This window comes from Tachysurus fulvidraco, chromosome 22 (genome assembly GCF_022655615.1).
Source record: "Tachysurus fulvidraco isolate hzauxx_2018 chromosome 22, HZAU_PFXX_2.0, whole genome shotgun sequence".
NCBI lineage: Eukaryota > Metazoa > Chordata > Actinopteri > Siluriformes > Bagridae > Tachysurus > Tachysurus fulvidraco.
This window is the reverse complement of record NC_062539.1, coordinates 16,662,279-16,682,278: the sequence shown is the minus strand read 5'-3', so window position 1 is coordinate 16,682,278 and position 20,000 is coordinate 16,662,279. Positions and strand designations below refer to the sequence as shown.

The 20,000-nt window shown below is 41.7% G+C and overlaps 1 protein-coding gene across 2 annotated transcripts in view; it reads right to left on the bottom strand.

Annotated features, from left to right (window-relative positions):
- ppm1lb (protein phosphatase, Mg2+/Mn2+ dependent, 1Lb) overlaps window positions 1-20,000 on the bottom strand; it is a 77,018-nt gene that overhangs the window by 49,208 nt on the left and 7,810 nt on the right. Inside the window, exon 1 of one of the 2 annotated variants that reach the window (XM_047806633.1) lies at window positions 7,083-7,178. The exons of the other annotated variant lie outside the window; for it this stretch is intronic. Within the exon in view, the coding sequence (XP_047662589.1) occupies window positions 7,083-7,085 (3 nt within the window). The 5' untranslated portion in view covers window positions 7,086-7,178. Of the gene's footprint in view, window positions 1-7,082; window positions 7,179-20,000 lie in introns of those variants that run through there. 2 annotated transcript variants of the gene reach the window in all.

The following is a 20,000-nucleotide window of genomic DNA, read 5'->3' as shown; positions in this document are numbered from 1 at the left end:
TATCGTTTTAATGCACCGCGAACGGCGAAGACGCATCGCAAGACACTTCAGGAGGTGGCGAGCGTTACTTCTGCGAAACTGTGACAGGCTCATCTTCCGAAAATATCGCCAACGACCCACTACAGCAGCTGGTTTAGTCCAAAATGCGCAATACTTTTTGCAGTCAGGTCTATTCGATCTCGGACCGTGTTCTCACCACAAACGAACCGTACCAGAGTCCGTTTGAAAGCGTACCGAGACCATCTCTTCAAGGAGGTCCCGGTACGCTCGTTTGGTCTGCCTTTGGTGCGCACCAGAGTTCCATTGCTGCATTCTCACCTGCCCAAACGAACCGCACCAAACGAGCGATCGAACTCTGGCACGATTCAACCGAACTAAACAAGGCGGGTGTGAAAGCACCCTAACATGTGCTCTATTGTAAGTGCTGGTGGCTGATTTTGCAGCCTTAATCATTGATTTGGATGCAGCTCCCACTCGAAGCATGGCTCCAAGTCTGGAAATGCTTTTGTACTGTTTTTTATGTAAAATAACTGCTCAGTGCTGCAAAACAAACAACTCTGCTAATGCTAACTTAATTCTATATATAAATTATATAACAGCACAGGCCTATCAGTTACTAGCCCAGGGGTCGGCAACCCGCGGCTCCGGAGCCGCAAGTGGCTCTTTTATCCCTCTGCTGCGGCTCCCTGTAGATTTGGAAAATAAATATTTAAATAAATTTTTTTTATTTTTGTTAGTTAGTTTTTTAAAAAAATGTAATTCTAAATTCTAAGATCACGATGCTCTTGTAACATTAAAATAAACCGTGTTTAATTTATTTTATTATTATTATTTTTTGGTCGCTCAAAATATGCGTCATAACTGCCGACTTGCGAAATCCGACACACAGAAGCAGGGCAGTTTTGGTTTGTTGCAGCCGGCAAGTAAATTTTTTTATGTCATGCATGGCTGTCAAGTGTCACGCATTGAGAGTGACAGTCAAGCATTTGGGTCTTTTCTCACGCTCTCCCGCCGCACATCGTATTCTCACGCAGAAAAACTTTTTGACTATCATATATTTAATAATGCCGCAGCGCCCAAAATGTATCAGTCCGCACTTCTTTGGAATCGGGCAGGAATCAAGCGCGTCTCAGTTCTTAGTCGAGCCTGACACTTATCAGCCAATCAAAAAAGAGGCTACACAACAGCCAATCAGAAAATAGCAATATCTGGGAAAGATTTAACGCAACATCCAATGAAAAAAAGCGAGGGGTTGGACATGTCATGCTTGCCTGTCTTCAAAACTTGAGAGCCCTGGTCATGAATACGAAGGACTCAATTATATATTAAACATTTTATTTGAAAGTAACCTTCGACCCAGCGTCTTTTTTCTTAAGGTTAGTTCAAACTGTTCAAAATATTTTTGTTTGCCTGCAGAAATAAAATTGTGTTTACTCGGTAGCAGTTAATTGATTTCATAAATGCAACACACTAGTTTTTTCTATACTTTCCATAAAGGTAAAAAACGATATATGCAGCGTTCTCTTTATTTTAGATGTCAAAAGGGTTTTGTGGCTCCCTGTGGTAATTTTTCTGTGGGAAACGGGTCCTAATGGCTCTTTGAGTGTTTAAGGTTGCCGACCCCTGTACTAGCCTAAACTGGACGGAGACACGGAGCGCCCTGTAACTCACCGACCTGCCTGCGTTCACAATTCACACGGTGCAGGTGGGAAGGAGAACGGCTGACTACACGGTTTATGGGAATAATTTTGTATTTCCCTCACAATTGTCACAAAAACTCACTACACTGTCTGTCTGGTCTCTGCGCGTTGCTTTGCGCTGCTGCACGAGTCTGCGTGAGAGCGTGAGATTTGGGTCGATTGCGTGAGTCTCACGTTGAATGCGTGAGATTTGGCAACCTTGCGCATCGATATTAGCTACCTAGCTAAATCCGAATGTTTGTTTCCAGGTAAAGCTCGTCCGACGATAAGCCGTAAAAATTAATTTTGATACTGGCTCACGTACAATACAAACATATAGCAAAAGATTTATTTTGTCAGTCTGACATTTATCATTACATCCTGTTGTGTGCTGAAACATGAGGACGGAAGCTTCTGTTTCTTGAAGCTGCTTCCCAGAGATGAAGGTCAACAAACGAGTTTGGTTTCAGTGGAGAGAGAATACGAGGATTTGCGGAAGAAGAAAAAACAGATCCAAGTGATAAAGGAGCAGAGAAAAGCATGATGGAGAGATAAACAGAAACCGTCGGAAGGTCACATCTAGAGGGCTGTACCGGGCTGTGTGTTATTCTTGCTGACTCACTAATGGAGGTGAATAAGTTGCTGAAATGTTCAATATAAATAAAAATGCATAAGCAGTGCTATTATAAATAGAAATGGCTGTCCCATTCTCAGCCTTCTTCCACACAGTGAATCATCACAAACAGGCCTCAGAGTGAAGAAGAGTGAGTCAGCCAGCAGAGAACAATTTGGTTTTCTATTTAGAAGAATATATTTTAATGCATTTACTCCTTCATGAGATCACAACTTCATTTGGTTGGTTAACAGACAATGTTTTTAGATTCCTGTTATCACGCTCTGGTTCCTCTTCTTTAAGCCAGCAAATCCTGGACTGGACAGGAACACAGGCCACACCCCTTATTCTTTACTGGACTGAACAGGAACACAGGCCACACCCCTTATTCTGGACTGGACTGAACAGGAACACAGGCCACACCCCTTATTCTGGACTGGACTGGCCAAGAACAAAGGCTACACCCCTTATTCTGGACTAGGTTAAACAGGAACACAGGCCACGCCCCTTATACTGGACTAGATTAAACAGGAACACAGGCCACGCCCCTCATATCGAGCTGCACTGGACAGAAACACAGGCCACACCCCATATATTGGACAGAAGATGAACACAGGCCACGCCCCTTATACAGGACTGGACTGGAATACAGGCCACACCCCTTATACAGGACTGCACCAGACAGAATCACAGTCCGCACCCCTTGTATTAGACAGAAGGTGAACACAGGCCACACCCCTTATACAGGACTAGATTAAATATTAACACAAGCCAAGCAACTTATATTGGGATGCACTGGACAGAAACACAGGCCACACCCAATACACTGGACATAAGATGAACACAGGCCACGCCCCTTATACAGGACTATACCAGACAGAAACACAGGCTACACCCCTTATACTGGACATAAGATGAACACAGGCCACGCCCCTTATACAGGACTGGACTGGAATACAGGCCACACCCCTTATACAGGACTGCACCAGACAGAATCACAGTCCATGCCCCTTATACTAGACAGAACGTGAACACAGGCCACACCCCTTATACAGGACTAGATTAAATATTAACACAAGCCACGCCCCTTATACAGGACTATAATAGACAGAAACACAGGCTACACGCCTTATACTGGACATAAGATGAACACAGGCCACGCCCCTTATACAGGACTATACCAGACAGGAACAAAGGCCACACCCCTTATACTGGACTGGACTGGCCTGGACTGGACAGAAGCACAGGCCGCACATTTTATTCTAGACTCGACTCTACAGAACCATATGCCACACCTCACTATACTGGGCTAAACAGGTACACAGGCCATGGCACTATACTAGACTGAACAGGAACATAGGACCCGCCCCCTGTACTGGACTGAACATGAACATAGACGACACATTTACATTTACATTTACGGCATTTAGCAGACACCCTTATCCAGAGTGACTTACAACTGAGCAACTGAGGGTTAAGGGCCTTGCTCAGGGGCCCAGCAGTGGTAGCTTGGTGGACCTGGGGGACACCCCCTATACTGGAGCATAGTCCACATCTCCATGTTCTCCATGTTTATTGCCACACCTCATATAGCAGTTTGTCTCAGCTTTAAAAACCCATTTGCAACCAGAGTCAAATTTGCATTCGGTTTAACTGCGGTTGCAAAATGTAAAATCCGAAGGAGGGAATATTCGTTCTCCACAGAAAAGCAGCGGTTTTAGACGTTGAGGTGATTTTGACTTTCGTCATCCGCTCAACTCGTCATGGCATGTTACAGATTTCTGCAAATTTATCAACTTCGCAATGGGATGATGTGCCTTTAGCTGATAATTTCCTCAAAACTATTCCATCCTATTTGGATTTCATCAGCCTCACCTGGGTCTGTTTCTGAAATGGAAATCTTCCTGAAAAAAGTCAGTATTTTAACACTAACAGACAAAACTGTATAAAAACACTAGAGCTGTAACTATAGAAATGAAATTAGAAGCAGAACATTAATATAAACCTGCGATTTGTCTTGCAGCTATACAGTAACTCCACCCAGAGCTGCTGTGATAGAAGATTAATCGACGTCTTCTGATCGATCATAACCGGGAATTCAACTGTGCAGTGGTATAATATAATAGTATTATTATAATAATAATAAAAAAAGAAAAATCGATTTCTGATGCCGTTTTTCGGTTTGTTTTGGGTTGCGTGTGACCTTTCTGTACAAACTTCACAAGAAAAACAGTCAAAACTTCATCCTTTATCCTTACCGACTCCTCTATGAGCACTTGACAGCTTGTCCATGTCGAGAATGAACTCTTATGCCCCTTTTCCACCGAGGCAGTTCGAGTACAGGTTTGGAGCCTAATTTAGAACCAGTTCTTTCTGTTTCGACCGCCAAAGCACCGGCTCCGAACCAGGAAAAGTGGTTCTTAAGTAGCACCAAAACGTTGCTGGTCTAGACTTAAGAACCGCTTGCGTCAGGAGCTGGGGGCGGGGCTACTGTTAGCGCATTAGATAATGTACCTTAAGTATACTAATGTTTAATACACTTTTACTTTACCGCGATATGATACATTATCAGCACACATGATAGTAGGTAGCTACATGCTAAGGCTAAATTATTTTCTGTGTTAACGATAAAATAACATTATGTACTTTATCGATTACAACCTCCGTTTATACAGATTACACGGAGCCGCACGTACACGTTTTATTCGCCGCTTTTGGATGCCGATGTAGGTTCGCAAAGCCATGAGCATTAACAGTGAAGCAACATCCGGCATTGTTGTTGTGTTTGTGTTTGCCGCTGCTACGCTAACGTCGCTGGGACACGTGACACGTATACAGTGACGTCACACTCGGCGCTGTGATGCTCTCTAGCCGGTGGAAAGGCAAACCGGTTCTTAGAAGGTTCGCCAGTGGAACCAACTTTGAACCAGCACTAGCGCTAGCTCTGAACCAGCACCCGGTTCTTTCCGGTGGAAAAGGGGCATAAATCTTCAAGGGAAGTAATGAGTAGAGTCGTCAGGGTAAACGCTAGGTGTGAGAGGGAGTTAGGGGACAGGAAAGGAGACAAAGGCAAAAGAGGTTTCGAGGCACGGAGACAGCCTAGCTGCTTAAATATCCCATGCCAAGCTAAAAAAATCACTCATCGGAGATTAGCGGGTGGCAAAATGCTCTTCAGGCGTTGGATTAACGTAGAGTGGCTGAAAGATTTCCCCCAACGCCTCCGTTCAGCCCTATCGGTGCATAATCTGGAGGACTCGGCTGTGAGATTCAGACATGAGCACAGCATGCATAAAACTGCAATGTGTGTGTGTGTGTGTGTGTGTGTGTGCATAATATACAAATCTTAGACATATGAGATTCTGTGAACAATACATAAAAAACCCAAATGCGAAGCATATGAGCTAGATCTACAGTGAGGTAAGGCAGCTGCGAGACACCTGACCGCCGTCCGCTACTTAACATCCTGTTCCACATCTTTCTGTTCCTCTGCCATGGAAAAAAATGACTTTTTTAATGCAGGCACAACTTCCTAAATTGTGTTTGAAGGCAGCTTTTCATAGCCCGAGCTGGCTGCTCAACAAAGTTCTTTTTATGTGCTCTCTCACTCCCTCCTGTTTCAGAGGGCTGGAAAAAATGAAATGCTACAGTTCGTCTCTTCACTTTGGTCTTACATAAAAACGGTGTGCAGGAATCAATGGACTAAAACACTTTTCTGAATATACGCAGAGATTATCACAAAGTGTATCACTCACTCATTCACTGAGTGTAACAGAATATGATTTATATATATATATATATATATATATATATATATATATATATATATATATATATATATATATGATTTAATGTTATTTATGGTTGATTCTAAAAGTTTGTGCCAGATTGACTTAAAAAAACGTTTGCCTCACACCTCCAGGGTCGGGGGTTCGAGTCCCGTCTCCGCCTTGTGTGTGTGGAGTTTGCATGTTCTCCCCGTGCCTCGGGGGTTTCCTCCGGGTACTCCGGCTTCCTCCCCGGGTCCAAAGACATGCATGGTAGGTTGATTGGCATCTCTGGATAATTGTCCGTAGTGTGTGTGTGTGAGTGAATGAGAGTGTGTGTGCCCTGTGATGGGTTGGCACTCCGTCCAGGGTGTATCCTGCCTCGATGCCCGACGACGCCTGAGATAGGCACAGGCTCCCCGTGACCCGAGAAGTTCGGATAAGCGGTAGAAAATGAATGAATGAAAGAATGTTCTGTGATGATGATACACAGGATATACACACAGGATAAAGCAGTTACTGAAGGAATGAATGAATGAATGAATAAAGGAATGGAAACGACTCTCCTCAGATACCTCATACTAGTAAAACCATTCAGGTTAATGTTGTATGTGGAAGAGGGCAGAATGCCCTTTCCGCTGTTACGGTGTTTGGTCTTTTTTTTATTTTATTTAAATCTAGTGATACGGCAGCATTACCGAAGCATAGAAAAAATTTAAAATGAAGTTAATATTCATTCTAACATTTATCGCTAATGATCAAGCCTGAGGCGAAGGTGGTGAGGAAAAACTCCCAGAGATGATATAAGGAAGAAACCTTGAGAGGAACCAGATTCAGAAGTGAAACTCATCCTCATTCGGGTGACACCAGACAGGAAACGATGAAAATGTAAATAATGTTCTTTTGTAGTGAGGGTTAAGGGCCTTGCTCAAGGGACCAGCAGTCCCCGAACAACTGTATAAATTAAAAGTATATTTAGAATCATATCATGTGATATAATAATAATAATTAATACTAATACATTACCATACTATTGAATCCTAAGCAGTCCCGAATGCTCCACGCGAGTGTTTGTGCATATCTGGGTAAGTCATGACACTCGTATGATGCAACAAACTGAAATCCTTTTGGTCAAACCGACACAGATTACAAACGCACGCAATGTGTGGCAATATAGTTGAAATACGACATAGGCAAAACTAAGCAGGCTTCAGATACACAGCTGTTTTACAGACACTTTCCACAAGCAGGAATGTTGGATCCGTGTCATGACAAGAACCCGTTTAAGACCAGGCCGTGTAGAGCTTAGCCAACGTGGATAGAAACAAAACACGACAAAAAAACAACACATAACAGAAGGTACTCGGAAGGACTCGCGGTACTACAGAAATACCTCTCATTGAGGTCAGGAGTGTGTGCAGACTTGTGTGATTGTCTGAGTTAATGCTGGAGAGGAGAAAATCCCTATGCTGCAAACCTCACATGGTGCGAATCAGCGTCATCGTTTGTACTTTCTCTATCTTTCTCTCTCTCTTTTACACACATACACACACACATACACCCACACACTCGATGTGTGTGTGGAAAGCAGACAAAGCGATCTTTTGTGTGGAATACAGACAAAACAATTTCGAATTTTGTCTTCTGAAATCAAGCAGCGATCTGCAGGATCTACTAGGTACGGGAACGCATTTGAACGTTATTTAGGTATGAACCTGGTGTGAATTTATACTGCTGTCATTTGTTTTCTAAGCTATAAATTTGTTTACACACTTTCTTCTTAAAGGTGGGGTCTCCGATTTTTGAGAAATGCTTCAGAAAACCGAGTCGGGCCGAATAATAAACAAAAATCGAAACAAAAATCAAAACAAACGTGTAGCCAATGAGCAGAAAGGGGCGGGGCTTGTCGATATGGGCGGAGAGAGTGTTCGGTGCGTGTGTGTGACGCTAGCAGGAAGCGGTTTTAACATCGACATGGAGGATAAAAACAAAGAAAGAAAGAGAAGAAAGACTTACGATAAGGACAAGAAGTAGGACGTGTTAATATAGGATCAGCTTTCCAGCGCTGGAGAGAACTGAAGGAGCAGGAAGTTGGCCACATATTCACAGGTTGGAGTTTCCCGAGTCAATAACTCCTGAGCTAAACGCTGTTACTACACAAATAACACCTCTTTTCTATCGTAGTAATGTAGAGAGGCAGCTACAACCGCGTTTTGTGTAGTAACAGCGTTTAGCTCAGGAGTTATCGACTCGGGAAACTCCGACCTGTGAATATGTGGCCGACTTTACTTAAGACGCCGAGGCGCTTTTTTCCTTCTCGATAGGTGAGTAACGTTGGTTTTGCTTTGTTACACAGAACTAATATATGCCTTTGTCCTTTACATGATTATGCTTGTGTGGCATTTTTGCTTGTTTGTTTATCTATAGACTTGTTTATCCCGTTTGGCTTAGGGGCGTGTTTGTTTTGGTGATTTCAAATGTCGACATTGGCTTTCAAACTTTGGAGACCCCACCTTTAACCTAAAGTTTCTGTGATTTCACAGGAGATATCAAATTTGCTGGGCCAATGAACAAGCCCCCTTTCCTACATCAAGCAATGCCATCTAAAGCAGATGATTAGTAAAAGCAGAACACCCGAACAGTACAGATTAGTTCAAAGCAAAGAAATAACGATAGCGATACACAAGCTCATGCTAGTGAGCTGTGGTAGGGATGTAGTAGCTAGTGGTTAGTGGTTAAGGCTTTGGACAACCAATCGTAAGGTTGTGAGTTCGCATCCCCATCCATCAAGCTGTGACGTCTGGGCCCCTGTCCAAGGCCCTCAATTGCTTGATGTAAATTGCTCCAGATAAAAGCGTCTGGTAAACACTTCTCCCCTTTTTATGTTTTGTCCCTCCAAATATTAATCCAGAGGTCCTGGTGGAAACTGAGCCTGCGCTTATCTCAACAACTCAGCTGTAAGTATCTGAGCTCAAACATGTGCCCTGCAGACTCTGTCTCTCTCAAACACCCACACAGTCAGGGAAAAAAACCCACATAAGAGCCCAGTGTCTCTAAACTATCACAGAACAATGCAGAAGTGCTGGTATCAATAAAGTCCTCATTATTTCGGCAGTGTCACTCGCCTTCAGGGTGAGTTTACACTAAGACCAACTGCACCAGAAACCCAGGACCCACTTTGAGCTTGGGTTTGTCTAATTATTATTTTTTCTAAGTATTATTTATTTGATTAGTGGTGAAGCCTTTCGGTCCAGGCTGCCTATAAATATCTGAAATTATTCAGCATTATACAGTATAATCGTTCGCATTTCTTTGCTCCTTATGTGTAGAGATATGAGAAAACGAACAGTCTGAGAAATCTGATTCGCAGTCAGAAATCCCAGACTAAAACAAACAAGCGACAAACTGAATGAAACAGACAAAAAAAGGACAAACTGTTTAAAACAGACAAAAAATACAAATTGACTAAAACTGACAAAAAATGTCAAACAGACAAACACAGACAAAAAATCAACAAACTTACTAAAACAGACAAAAAAAAACAACAAACAGACTAAAACAGACAAAAAACGATGGACTAATACAAACAAAAAACAACAAACAGACTAATACAAACAAAAAACAACAAACTGACTAAACAGACAAAAAAACGATGGACTAATACAAACAAAAAACAACAAACTGACTAAAACAGACAAAAAAATGATGGACTAATACAAACAAAAAACAACAAACTGACTAACACAGACAAAAAACAACAAACTGACTAACACAGACAAAAAACAACAAACAAACTAAAACAGACAAAAACAACAAACTGACTAAACAGACAAAAAAACGATGGACTAATACAAACAAAAAACAACAAACTGACTAACACAGACAAAAAACAACAAACAAACTAAAACAGACAAAAACAACAAACAAACTAAAACAGACAAAAAACAACAAACAAACTAATACAAACAAAAAACAACAAACAGACTAAACAGACAAAAAAAACGATGGACTAATACAAACAAAAAACAACAAACAGACTAACACAGACAAAAAACAACAAGCAAACTAATACAAACAAAAAACAACAAGCAGACTAAAACAGACAAAAAACAACAAACAAACTAATACAAACAAAAAACAACAAACAAACTAATACAAACAAAAAACAACAAACTGACTAAAACAGACAAAAAACAACAAACAAACTAATACAAACAAAAAACAACAAACAAACTAATACAAACAAAAAACAACAAACTGACTAAAACAGACAAAAAACAACAAACAAACTAAAACAGACAAAAAAACAACAAACAGACTAAATCAGACAAAAAAACGACAGACTAATAAAAAAACAAAAAACAACAAACTGAATAAGCAGACAAAACAGTGATGGACTAATGCAAACAAAAAACAACAACAGACTAAAACAGACAAAAAAACAACGAAGACAAACAAAAAACAACAACAGACTAAAACAGACAAACAAAACAAAACAAAAAATGTATAATACACTTTAGCATTTGGTTAAAAAAACATTCCCTAAAACAGCAAGGAAATATTTATACTCAGGCTACTTTCTAGCCTGGACTGTAGCCAAAATGTATGGAAAAGATGTTTGTAGACTTGTGTTCGGCAACAAAAAGTAAATAACAAAAAATTGTAGGTTATAGGTTATATATATATATATATATATATATATATATATATATATATATATATATATATATATATATATATATATGTAGCTCTAGATATATGTGTGTAAATGTAATATAACGTCTTCCTGCTAAAGCACGAAAGACGTATTTGCATTGATACAGAACAACAGTGGCTGAAATAAGTATATATCTCTCTCTCTACATTTACTTTAACATCAATAACAAACAGACACACACAGACACACAGACACATGCAAATGCACACACACACACAGACACACAGACACACACACACACACACACACACACACACAGAAACACACAGACAAACACACACACAGCACAGTCTCAGAGAAACACACAGAGACACACACACATACACACACACACACAGAAACACACAGACAAACACACACACAGCACAGTCTCAGAGAAACACACAGAGACACACACACATACAAACACACACACACACACACACACACACACACACACACACACACACACACAGAAACACACAGACAAACACACACACAGCACAGTCTCAGAGAAACACACAGAGACACACACACATACACACACACACACACAGAAACACACAGACAAACACACACACAGCACAGTCTCAGAGAAACACACAGAGACACACACACATACAAACACACACACACACACACACACACACACACACACACACAGAAACACACAGACAAACACACACACAGCACAGTCTCAGAGAAACACACAGAGACACACACACATACAAACACACACACACACACACACACACACACACAGAAACACACAGACAAACACACACACAGCACAGTCTCAGAGAAACACACAGAGACACACACACACACACACACACACACACACACACAGAAACACACAGACAAACACACACATAGCACAGTCTCAGAGAAACACACACAGAGACACACACACACATACAGACACACACAGAGAAACACTTTAATTTGTATATTTATGCATATGTTTATACATTATTTTTTCATCTATATTTTCATATTTTTATATAGTTTTTTATAGTTTTCTTATATAGTTTATACTTTTTTATTATTTTATTCTTTTTTTTTTTGCTTTTTTTTTGCTTTTTTATATTTTTTATTCTTATACCGGACAGTTGCATAAAGCATTTCACTGCATATTGTAACCCTGTATGTATGTGTATGTGTATGTGACAAATAAAATGGGATTTGTAACACACACAGAAATAGACATACAGTATACAGACACAATACAGACACAAACACAGTAACACACATACAGACACACACAGACACACACAAACACACACACACACACACACACACACACACACACACACACAAACAAACACAGTAAAGTGAGCCAGCCGTGGCAACTTCTCCTCTTAGTGAAAGCATTTCTGCTAGAGTCACAGAAACCTCCTGGGAGCCATGGCAAATTCTAGCTATAAAACACACACACACACACACACACACACACACACACACACACACACACACACACACACACACACACACCAAGCAGATAGAGGCTGACACATTGGGCTCTAAAGGAAAGTGAGCATTTATGGGCCAGTTAAACCAGACACTCCCTTCAGACGCTCCCTTCACGCACCCCATCACACTGCCTTATGATCTCTTATAACACAGGGTTTCCGAATTGTCCGATCTGATCGGTCCTCATGCGTCGATTCATTTCCTAACATCAGCACTTTCCTAATAACAGCAGCTCCGGCAATAGCGCATCTACGTAAATCAGAGGTTCAACCTTAACACATATCTTTTAATACGTGCTCACATGGTGGTCAGGAGATCACAAGAATGCCACAGCCATCCATGGCCATGGCTGGGAGTCTCTCTCGCCCTTACCACTTATCCTGACACTAACCAATCGTCACCTTCTGTGAGTTCATGCATGAGAAAGAACCCGGACAACACTTTGGTCTGATCGACTATCCTCATGAAGTTTATCCATGTTCAGGATCCTCAGAAATATCACAATGTATTTACTTATTTCTAAGTAGTTTAATGGACATGATAATAAATCTAAGGCAGGCACTTATTTCCAGGGATTTCAGAACAGCGTAACAGATATTGCATCATCGGCTAGGCGTGGCCTATTTGATAATCTAACCCTAACCCTAACCCTAACTGTAGTTTTTGATCGTTTATTTGTTTTCTAAAATAAATCTACCTGTATGACTGTTTTGTCCTTCGTAGTATGCTGTTTTTTTTTTTTTATGAAAGAGGGCGTTTTTCCAAGACCTCTGGAAACACGCCCACTTTACGTCGTGGTAACGAAACCCCTGGAATTTAGTGAATGCCTAAATGTAACTGTAAATGGTGGACAAGTACTCCAGTGATAAACGAGGAATTAAAAAATACTGAATACTGAAAGTTGTTATTGAAAAATATTCATTCATTCATTCATTCATTCATTTTCTACCGTTTTATCCGAACTTCTCGGGTCACGGGGAGCCTTTGCCTATCTCAGGCGTCATTGGGCATCGAGGCAGGATACACCCTGGACGGAGTGCCAACCCATCACAGGGCACACACACACTCTCATTCACTCACACACTCACACACTACGGACAATTTTCCAGAGATGCCAATCAACCTACCATGCATATCTTTGGACCGGGGGAGGAAACCGGAGTACCCGGAGGAAACCCCGAGGCACGGGGAGAACATGCAAACTCATAGACACGCATTGTTGGCAGAAAAGCATTTCTAAATCGTCTACACTGTGCAAATGGGGGTGCGATTGTGCCCTGGGATAGTTTGCCACTTTGCCCTGAATCCCCCTTCATATACTCCAGGTTCCCTCGGGACCCTGATTATGCAAAAATTTAGTGCAGAAAATAAACAGATGGAAGGTGGTTGCATGACAACAACAGCCTTGTCGATCAGGTATTTTATCCCTTACATGTACGGTAATACACACTTCTCTTTATCGCTACAGTTTTTAGAAGTGCAAATGAGGAAGCGATGACTCGGCGGTTGTGGCTACGTGTTAGCGATCACTAGATTGTGATTTCAAAAAAATCCCAGAGATCCACAGAGCTTGAGCAAAGCACTTAATCCTCAACCGCTCACTTATGTCCTTACAAGATTCTACACGCTTTGGCAAGATATTCGGCACGTCTTTAACTCCGCACGACCCCGGCGATCCCGAAACGTAGACGCGTCCGAGAGCTTCGGAACGTATCGCTTTCATGACCTACAGAGATTTCGGTCTGTATCCTCTTGTTGAAGGTCACTGCAGGCTTACAAGCAGAGAAATGTGAGCTAGTTTACTGGAAATTTACCTCATCCACTGTAATAAGATTGTAAACCGGTATGATGGAATGTTTGGGCCTCTCTGTGTTTAGTTTATAGTTAAAGTTGGTCTGAAATCCTCGGTTCTTGTGACTGGTTAAAAGCGGTATGACAGGGAGAATAAGGGGGAATTAAGTCTTCTTGCTCTCTCACTCACTCATGTTCTACCGCTTATCCGAACTTCTCGGGTCACGGGCATCGAGGCAGGATACACCCTGGACGGAGTGCCAACCCATCGAAGGGCACACACACACTCTCATTCACTCACACACTACGGACAATTTTCCAGAGAATGCAATCAACCAACCATGCATGTCTTTGGACCGGGGGGAGGAAACCGGAGTACCCGGAGGAAACCCCCGAGGCACGGGGAGAACATGCAAACTCCACACACACGAGGCGGAGGTGGGAATCGAACCCCCAACCCTGGAGGTGTGAGGCGAACGTGCTAACCACTAAGCCACCGTGCCCCCCTGTCTTCTAGCTATAATTGCTAATATACTTAGACAGGCTTCCTCTGACACACAAGAGCAGGACTTCTAAAATAGCCTCGTCTCCAGAGCCTACTCAGCAATGTAACGAACTCTTAGAAGGTACGTGTTTATATACGGCACACCGTGAACAGAAAACAAGGCAGCTTTCTACACCGCTAAATCTGTAAGAAGTTAAATCAGTCTCTCCAACCGTAGCACAAAGACTCGTATAAACACGAGTCTCGGTTGCGCCGTCGAAGAACCAAAGGATGAAAATAGAGGCTTTTGGTGGTTGTTGGCAAAATAAATGATAATATAGGCAACAATAATTGCTATGTGCTGACTGCGCTGAAATCCTGTGCAGGAGAAAAAGAGAACTAGTAAAAAGATTGAACAAATAGGAATAAATGAAATTTATCTCTGCAGTTGTTTAATAACAGCATGTTAGGGTTTTTTTTTTAATCTGATTATTATTAGGCTTTGTTTATGTCGGGAATCTGCCCCGGATGCATATTTATTTGTTTATTTATTTATTTATTTATTTATTTATTTATTTATTTAGCCGAACGAGTACATTAATACGATCCTGTGATTTGACTTTCAGCTATAGAAAGGTAACGGGGACGAGTTAGCCTAGTGGTTAAGGTGTCCGGCTACCAATCGGAAGGTTGTGAGTTCTATTCCTACGCCCAGCAAGCTTCTACTGCCGTGCCCAATGGTGAAAGTTTGATTTTGACATTGGTGTGGACAACATTCCCCGTATTTTGTGCATAAAACTGTTGTTATAAGAATACTTTCTTCCTCACATACCGGTAACCTGCATAATCACGTTGCATATTGCTTCATACAATGGAATCTAGCTGCAGCCGACCTCAACACATTAGCAAGAAAGACAAAGCCAATCAAACAGCGACGTGGGTTAGAGAGGCGGGACTCAAAAAAGGCAAAGGCCAATCCTTTTAGAGAGGTGAGTTACAGAGGCGGGATTCATTGAAGGGGGTAAATCTGTTAACCGTTTGTGTCCCACTAGTTGCGCTATTTTTCCAGAATGCCGTTGTAAAATATTTTCATCTTATTTAATGATTCCTGGATAAATGTTAAATGAAATAAGTAAAAAAGCACAAGACACAGACAGATATCGGTGGTTATGTATAAATATATATATATATATATATATATATAAGCTTGGTCGAATTATTGCTAGGGACAATTGAGTGTTCCCTGGATATTGGTAGGGACATGTCCCTACCGTCCCTACCCAAATCGACGCCCTTGGCTGTGCCCTTGAGCAAGGCCCTTAACCGTCAATTGCTCAGTTGTATAAAAAAAATGAGATAAAAATGTAAGTCGCTCTGGATAAGGGCGTCTGCTAAATGCTGTAAATGTCTTAAATGTAAATGTAATGGAATTCAAAAGAGCTCTGGTGTATAACATAGGAGAAAAAAATAAACAAATGATGTCGTCCACTAAAACATCTACCCGATCAGGTCGATCACGGAACCCTGCGACTCAGGACGATCCTTCTCTTAAACGAGCATTATTAAATAGAAATAGGACTTTTATAGTCTATGCTATCATTTTTGTTTGAAATCGATCGCTTTAGTTTGAAAAATGCGACGAAATGTGAAAACCCAACCAAGACATAGGTGCGAATAAAACGGATAAAAGAAACGAATGAAAGAAATGAAAAACGTTAGTTACGACGTTAATTAATGAGGCTACACTACAGTATGTACTCATAGTTGCACTGTCTGGGTGTCTTTTATCTATCAACAGCTTTTAGACTAACAAAGGCATAATAAAGCACTCATAGTGATTCAGTTATTGTTATTAAACTCCAGGAAACACAATAAACCTTACTGTCAGTAGCGTAGTACAGTAGTACAGAAACCTTACTGTAACAGACAACTGAACAGAGAATGCAGAAGGACCTGATGTCAAAAGTGCATGAAATCAGCTGTACGGACGTCCTGACCGGCCATGCATTAGTACTTTTCTTTTTGTTTTCTTGTTATTTCGACATAAAAGTTGTTTTGTCGTGATAATGACTTCATTTTCTCATGATCTCTACATTAGAACATGTTCTAGATGCAGTAAAAAACGCAGTAACATGGATATCGTTGGAGGAGTGCCAACCCATCGCAGGGCACACACACACTCTCATTCACACACACACACACTACGGACAATTTTCCAGAGATGTCAATGCATGTCTTTGGACCGGGGGAGGAAACCGGAGTACCCGGAGGAAACCCCCGAGGCATGGGGAGAACATGCAAACTTCACACACACAAGGCGGAGGCGGGAATCGACCCCCCGACCCTGGAGGTGTGAGGTGAACGTGCTAACCACAAAGCCACCGTGTGCCCTTGAGACAATCTTTTGGCAAGCAAATAAAAAAGGAAACCAGGCAAAAATATCGCAAAAGGTCAAAAGAAACGGAAAGAAAGGAGAAAAGTTGCCTCACGTCCAGTGGAGGTTTTTTATTTGTTGTTTTTTTTAAAACCAAAAAGAGCATCAACACCTTTCTGTGCAGCTTCATATCCAGAGAGTGAAAATGTCAGAGATTTACATTTGCCATATAAAAGGCCTCTGGATGCAGGGGAAAAAAGTACTTTGGATAAATACATAAAAAACGAAAAAGTTACCACCAAGTCATGAAACAGGCTGATTCCTAAGAGCATGAAGACTGAATGGCAAATTGCTTTCACATGCACACAGTGTGAGAAATAAAACACTACAAGTCATGCTCTTGTAGGAAAAACAGGGATCATGAGGGTATCGGTCCGGATCATGAAATGCACCTGCCACATTTCAACGATTAAAGGTGAGGTCTCCGTTGTTTGAAAGCCAACGTCGACATTTGAAATCACCAAAACAAACACGCCCCTAACCCAAATGGGTCCCACCCCTGTATCGATAGCTCCGCCCACACATACATACGTAACCCAGGCGACTAACGGAAAGAAACGTGTCTTTATCATAGCTGAAGGGAAGAACAATACGATTGTAGATAAACAAACAAGCAAAAATGCCACACAAGCATAATGATGTAAAGGACAAAGGCATATATTAGTTCTGTGTAACAAAGCAAAACCAACGTTACTCACCTATCGAGAAGGAAAAAAGCGCCTCGGCGTCTTAAGTAAAGTCGGCCACATATTCACAGGTCGGAGTTTCCCGAGTCGATAACTCCTGAGCTAAACGCTGTTACTACACAAAACACGGTTGTAGCTGCCTCTCTACATTACTACGATAGAAAAGAGGTGTTATTTGTGTAGTAACAGCGTTTAGCTCAGGAGTTATTGACTCGGGAAACTCCAACCTGTGAATATGTGGCCGACTTCCTGCTCCTTCAGTTCTCTCCAGCGCTGGAAAGCTGATCCTATATTAACACGTCCTACTTCTTGTCCTTATCGTAAGTCTTTCTTCTCTTTCTTTCTTTGTTTTTATCCTCCGTGTCGATGTTAAAATCGGTTCCTGCTAACGTCACACACGCGCCCGAACACTCACTCCGCCCATACTGACAAGCCCCGCCCCTTTCTGCTCATCGGCTACACATTTGTTTTGATTTTTGTTCCGATTTTTGTTTATTATTCGTATAACAAATGTACTCAACGTTACTCACCTCTGTGTATCTGAGTTCTTAAGCATCGCGAGTTATTTACCTGTCACGTCATGTCCTAAAAAAAGGGTTTTATTCCTCTTAAATTGATTTATTTACTAAAGAACAACCAAGAAAGTCGAATGTTTTATTCAGTTGTTGCTACGTTTAACGTCGTGGAACAAGTTATCACTTATATTATACAAAAAGAATATGTTGATTCCTTGTAAGCTTTATAAAATAATATCACAAAAAATGAAGCTTGTTTTGTTACTCGGGTTCTCTGGTTTGAAGACTTTTCAGACAGAAAACGTCCTCGTTTGGGTTTAACTGTGATATCGGCCTCGGTCGGACGTCTGACCGAGTCGTTTGTAAGGAATCAAATTAAGCACAGCTTTTTTTTTCCAGTTCATAATGAATCGTTACTGATCGTAGTAAAAACAGCTATGTGTCTGGTTACTGTGCGTCGGTGCAGATGACATCATCTGAAGGGGTTAGACCGTCGTGAAATACACAAACGTTGACAGGATAAATAAAAACAAGCCTCAGCCCTGATAAAACAGTGAGGAATAAGAGCAGGATCCTTGTGTCTGCTGTGTGGTGTCTTAATAAAGCACATGTGCTGAATATTTAAACTGGGGCTCTGGATGGTCACGAGTGCCAACTGGCAGTTACATCTGGAGACATACACACACACACACACACACACACACACACACACACGCATACACACACATACACACACGCATACACACACACACATATACACACACACACGCATACACACGGATACACACGCATACATCACACACACACCCCACACACACACACACGCACACACACACACACGAACGGGAGTCATGGAGAGCAGCCAGGCAATCCATCAGGTCCCAAAAGCAGGTGAAAAGGATTTGGTACACACACGCACTCACACACTCTCTCTCTCTCTCTCTCACACACACACACACACACACACACACACACACACACACACACACACACACACACTCTCTGTCTCAAACACACACACACTCTCTCTCTCACACACACACTCACACACACACACACACACACACACACACACACACACACACACACACACACACACACTCAGTCTGTCTGAAACACACACACACTCTCACACAGACACACATATACACGCATGCACACACACATATATGCACACACACCCTCTCTCTCACACACACACACACACACACACACACATATACAAACTCTCTTTCTCTCTCTCACACACACACACACACTCTCACTCTCACACACACATACAAACTCTCTCCCTCACACACACACACACACTCTCTCTCTCTCTCTGTCTTAAACACACACACAAACTCTGTCTTGCACACGCACACACACACACGCACACCAGTGCAAACACACACATACTCACACACACCCTCAAATAAAGGCCCTCTTTGTGTATCTGAGTAAAGGAAAACCCAGGTGAAGAACACAAGCCTCCCACAGAATCAAGAAAGACAACCAGAACCATTAAAAGCATTTAAACGACTGAACATTGGCTTTCGCAGGCTGTCGTTTTGTTCCTGCTCGACACACATGTGAGATGTTCTTTAAATAAAACCAGAGAGAAAGAAAACATGAGCAGGAAGAAGAAACCTATTGCATATCAGAAACACAGAAAATGTCCATTGATTACTGGAACGAAAAAAGAACAAAGCCTAATCGCCAGACCAGCACTCATTCATTCATCCATTTGAATCCACAATATCACAGCTATAATTACGTGACATTATCCTTCATCTTTCTTCCTCTCTTCTCTCTTCTCTCTGCTCTTTTTAGGTGATCTGATATGACTGTAACGAGTACGTATTTCACACGGTGAGCCACGT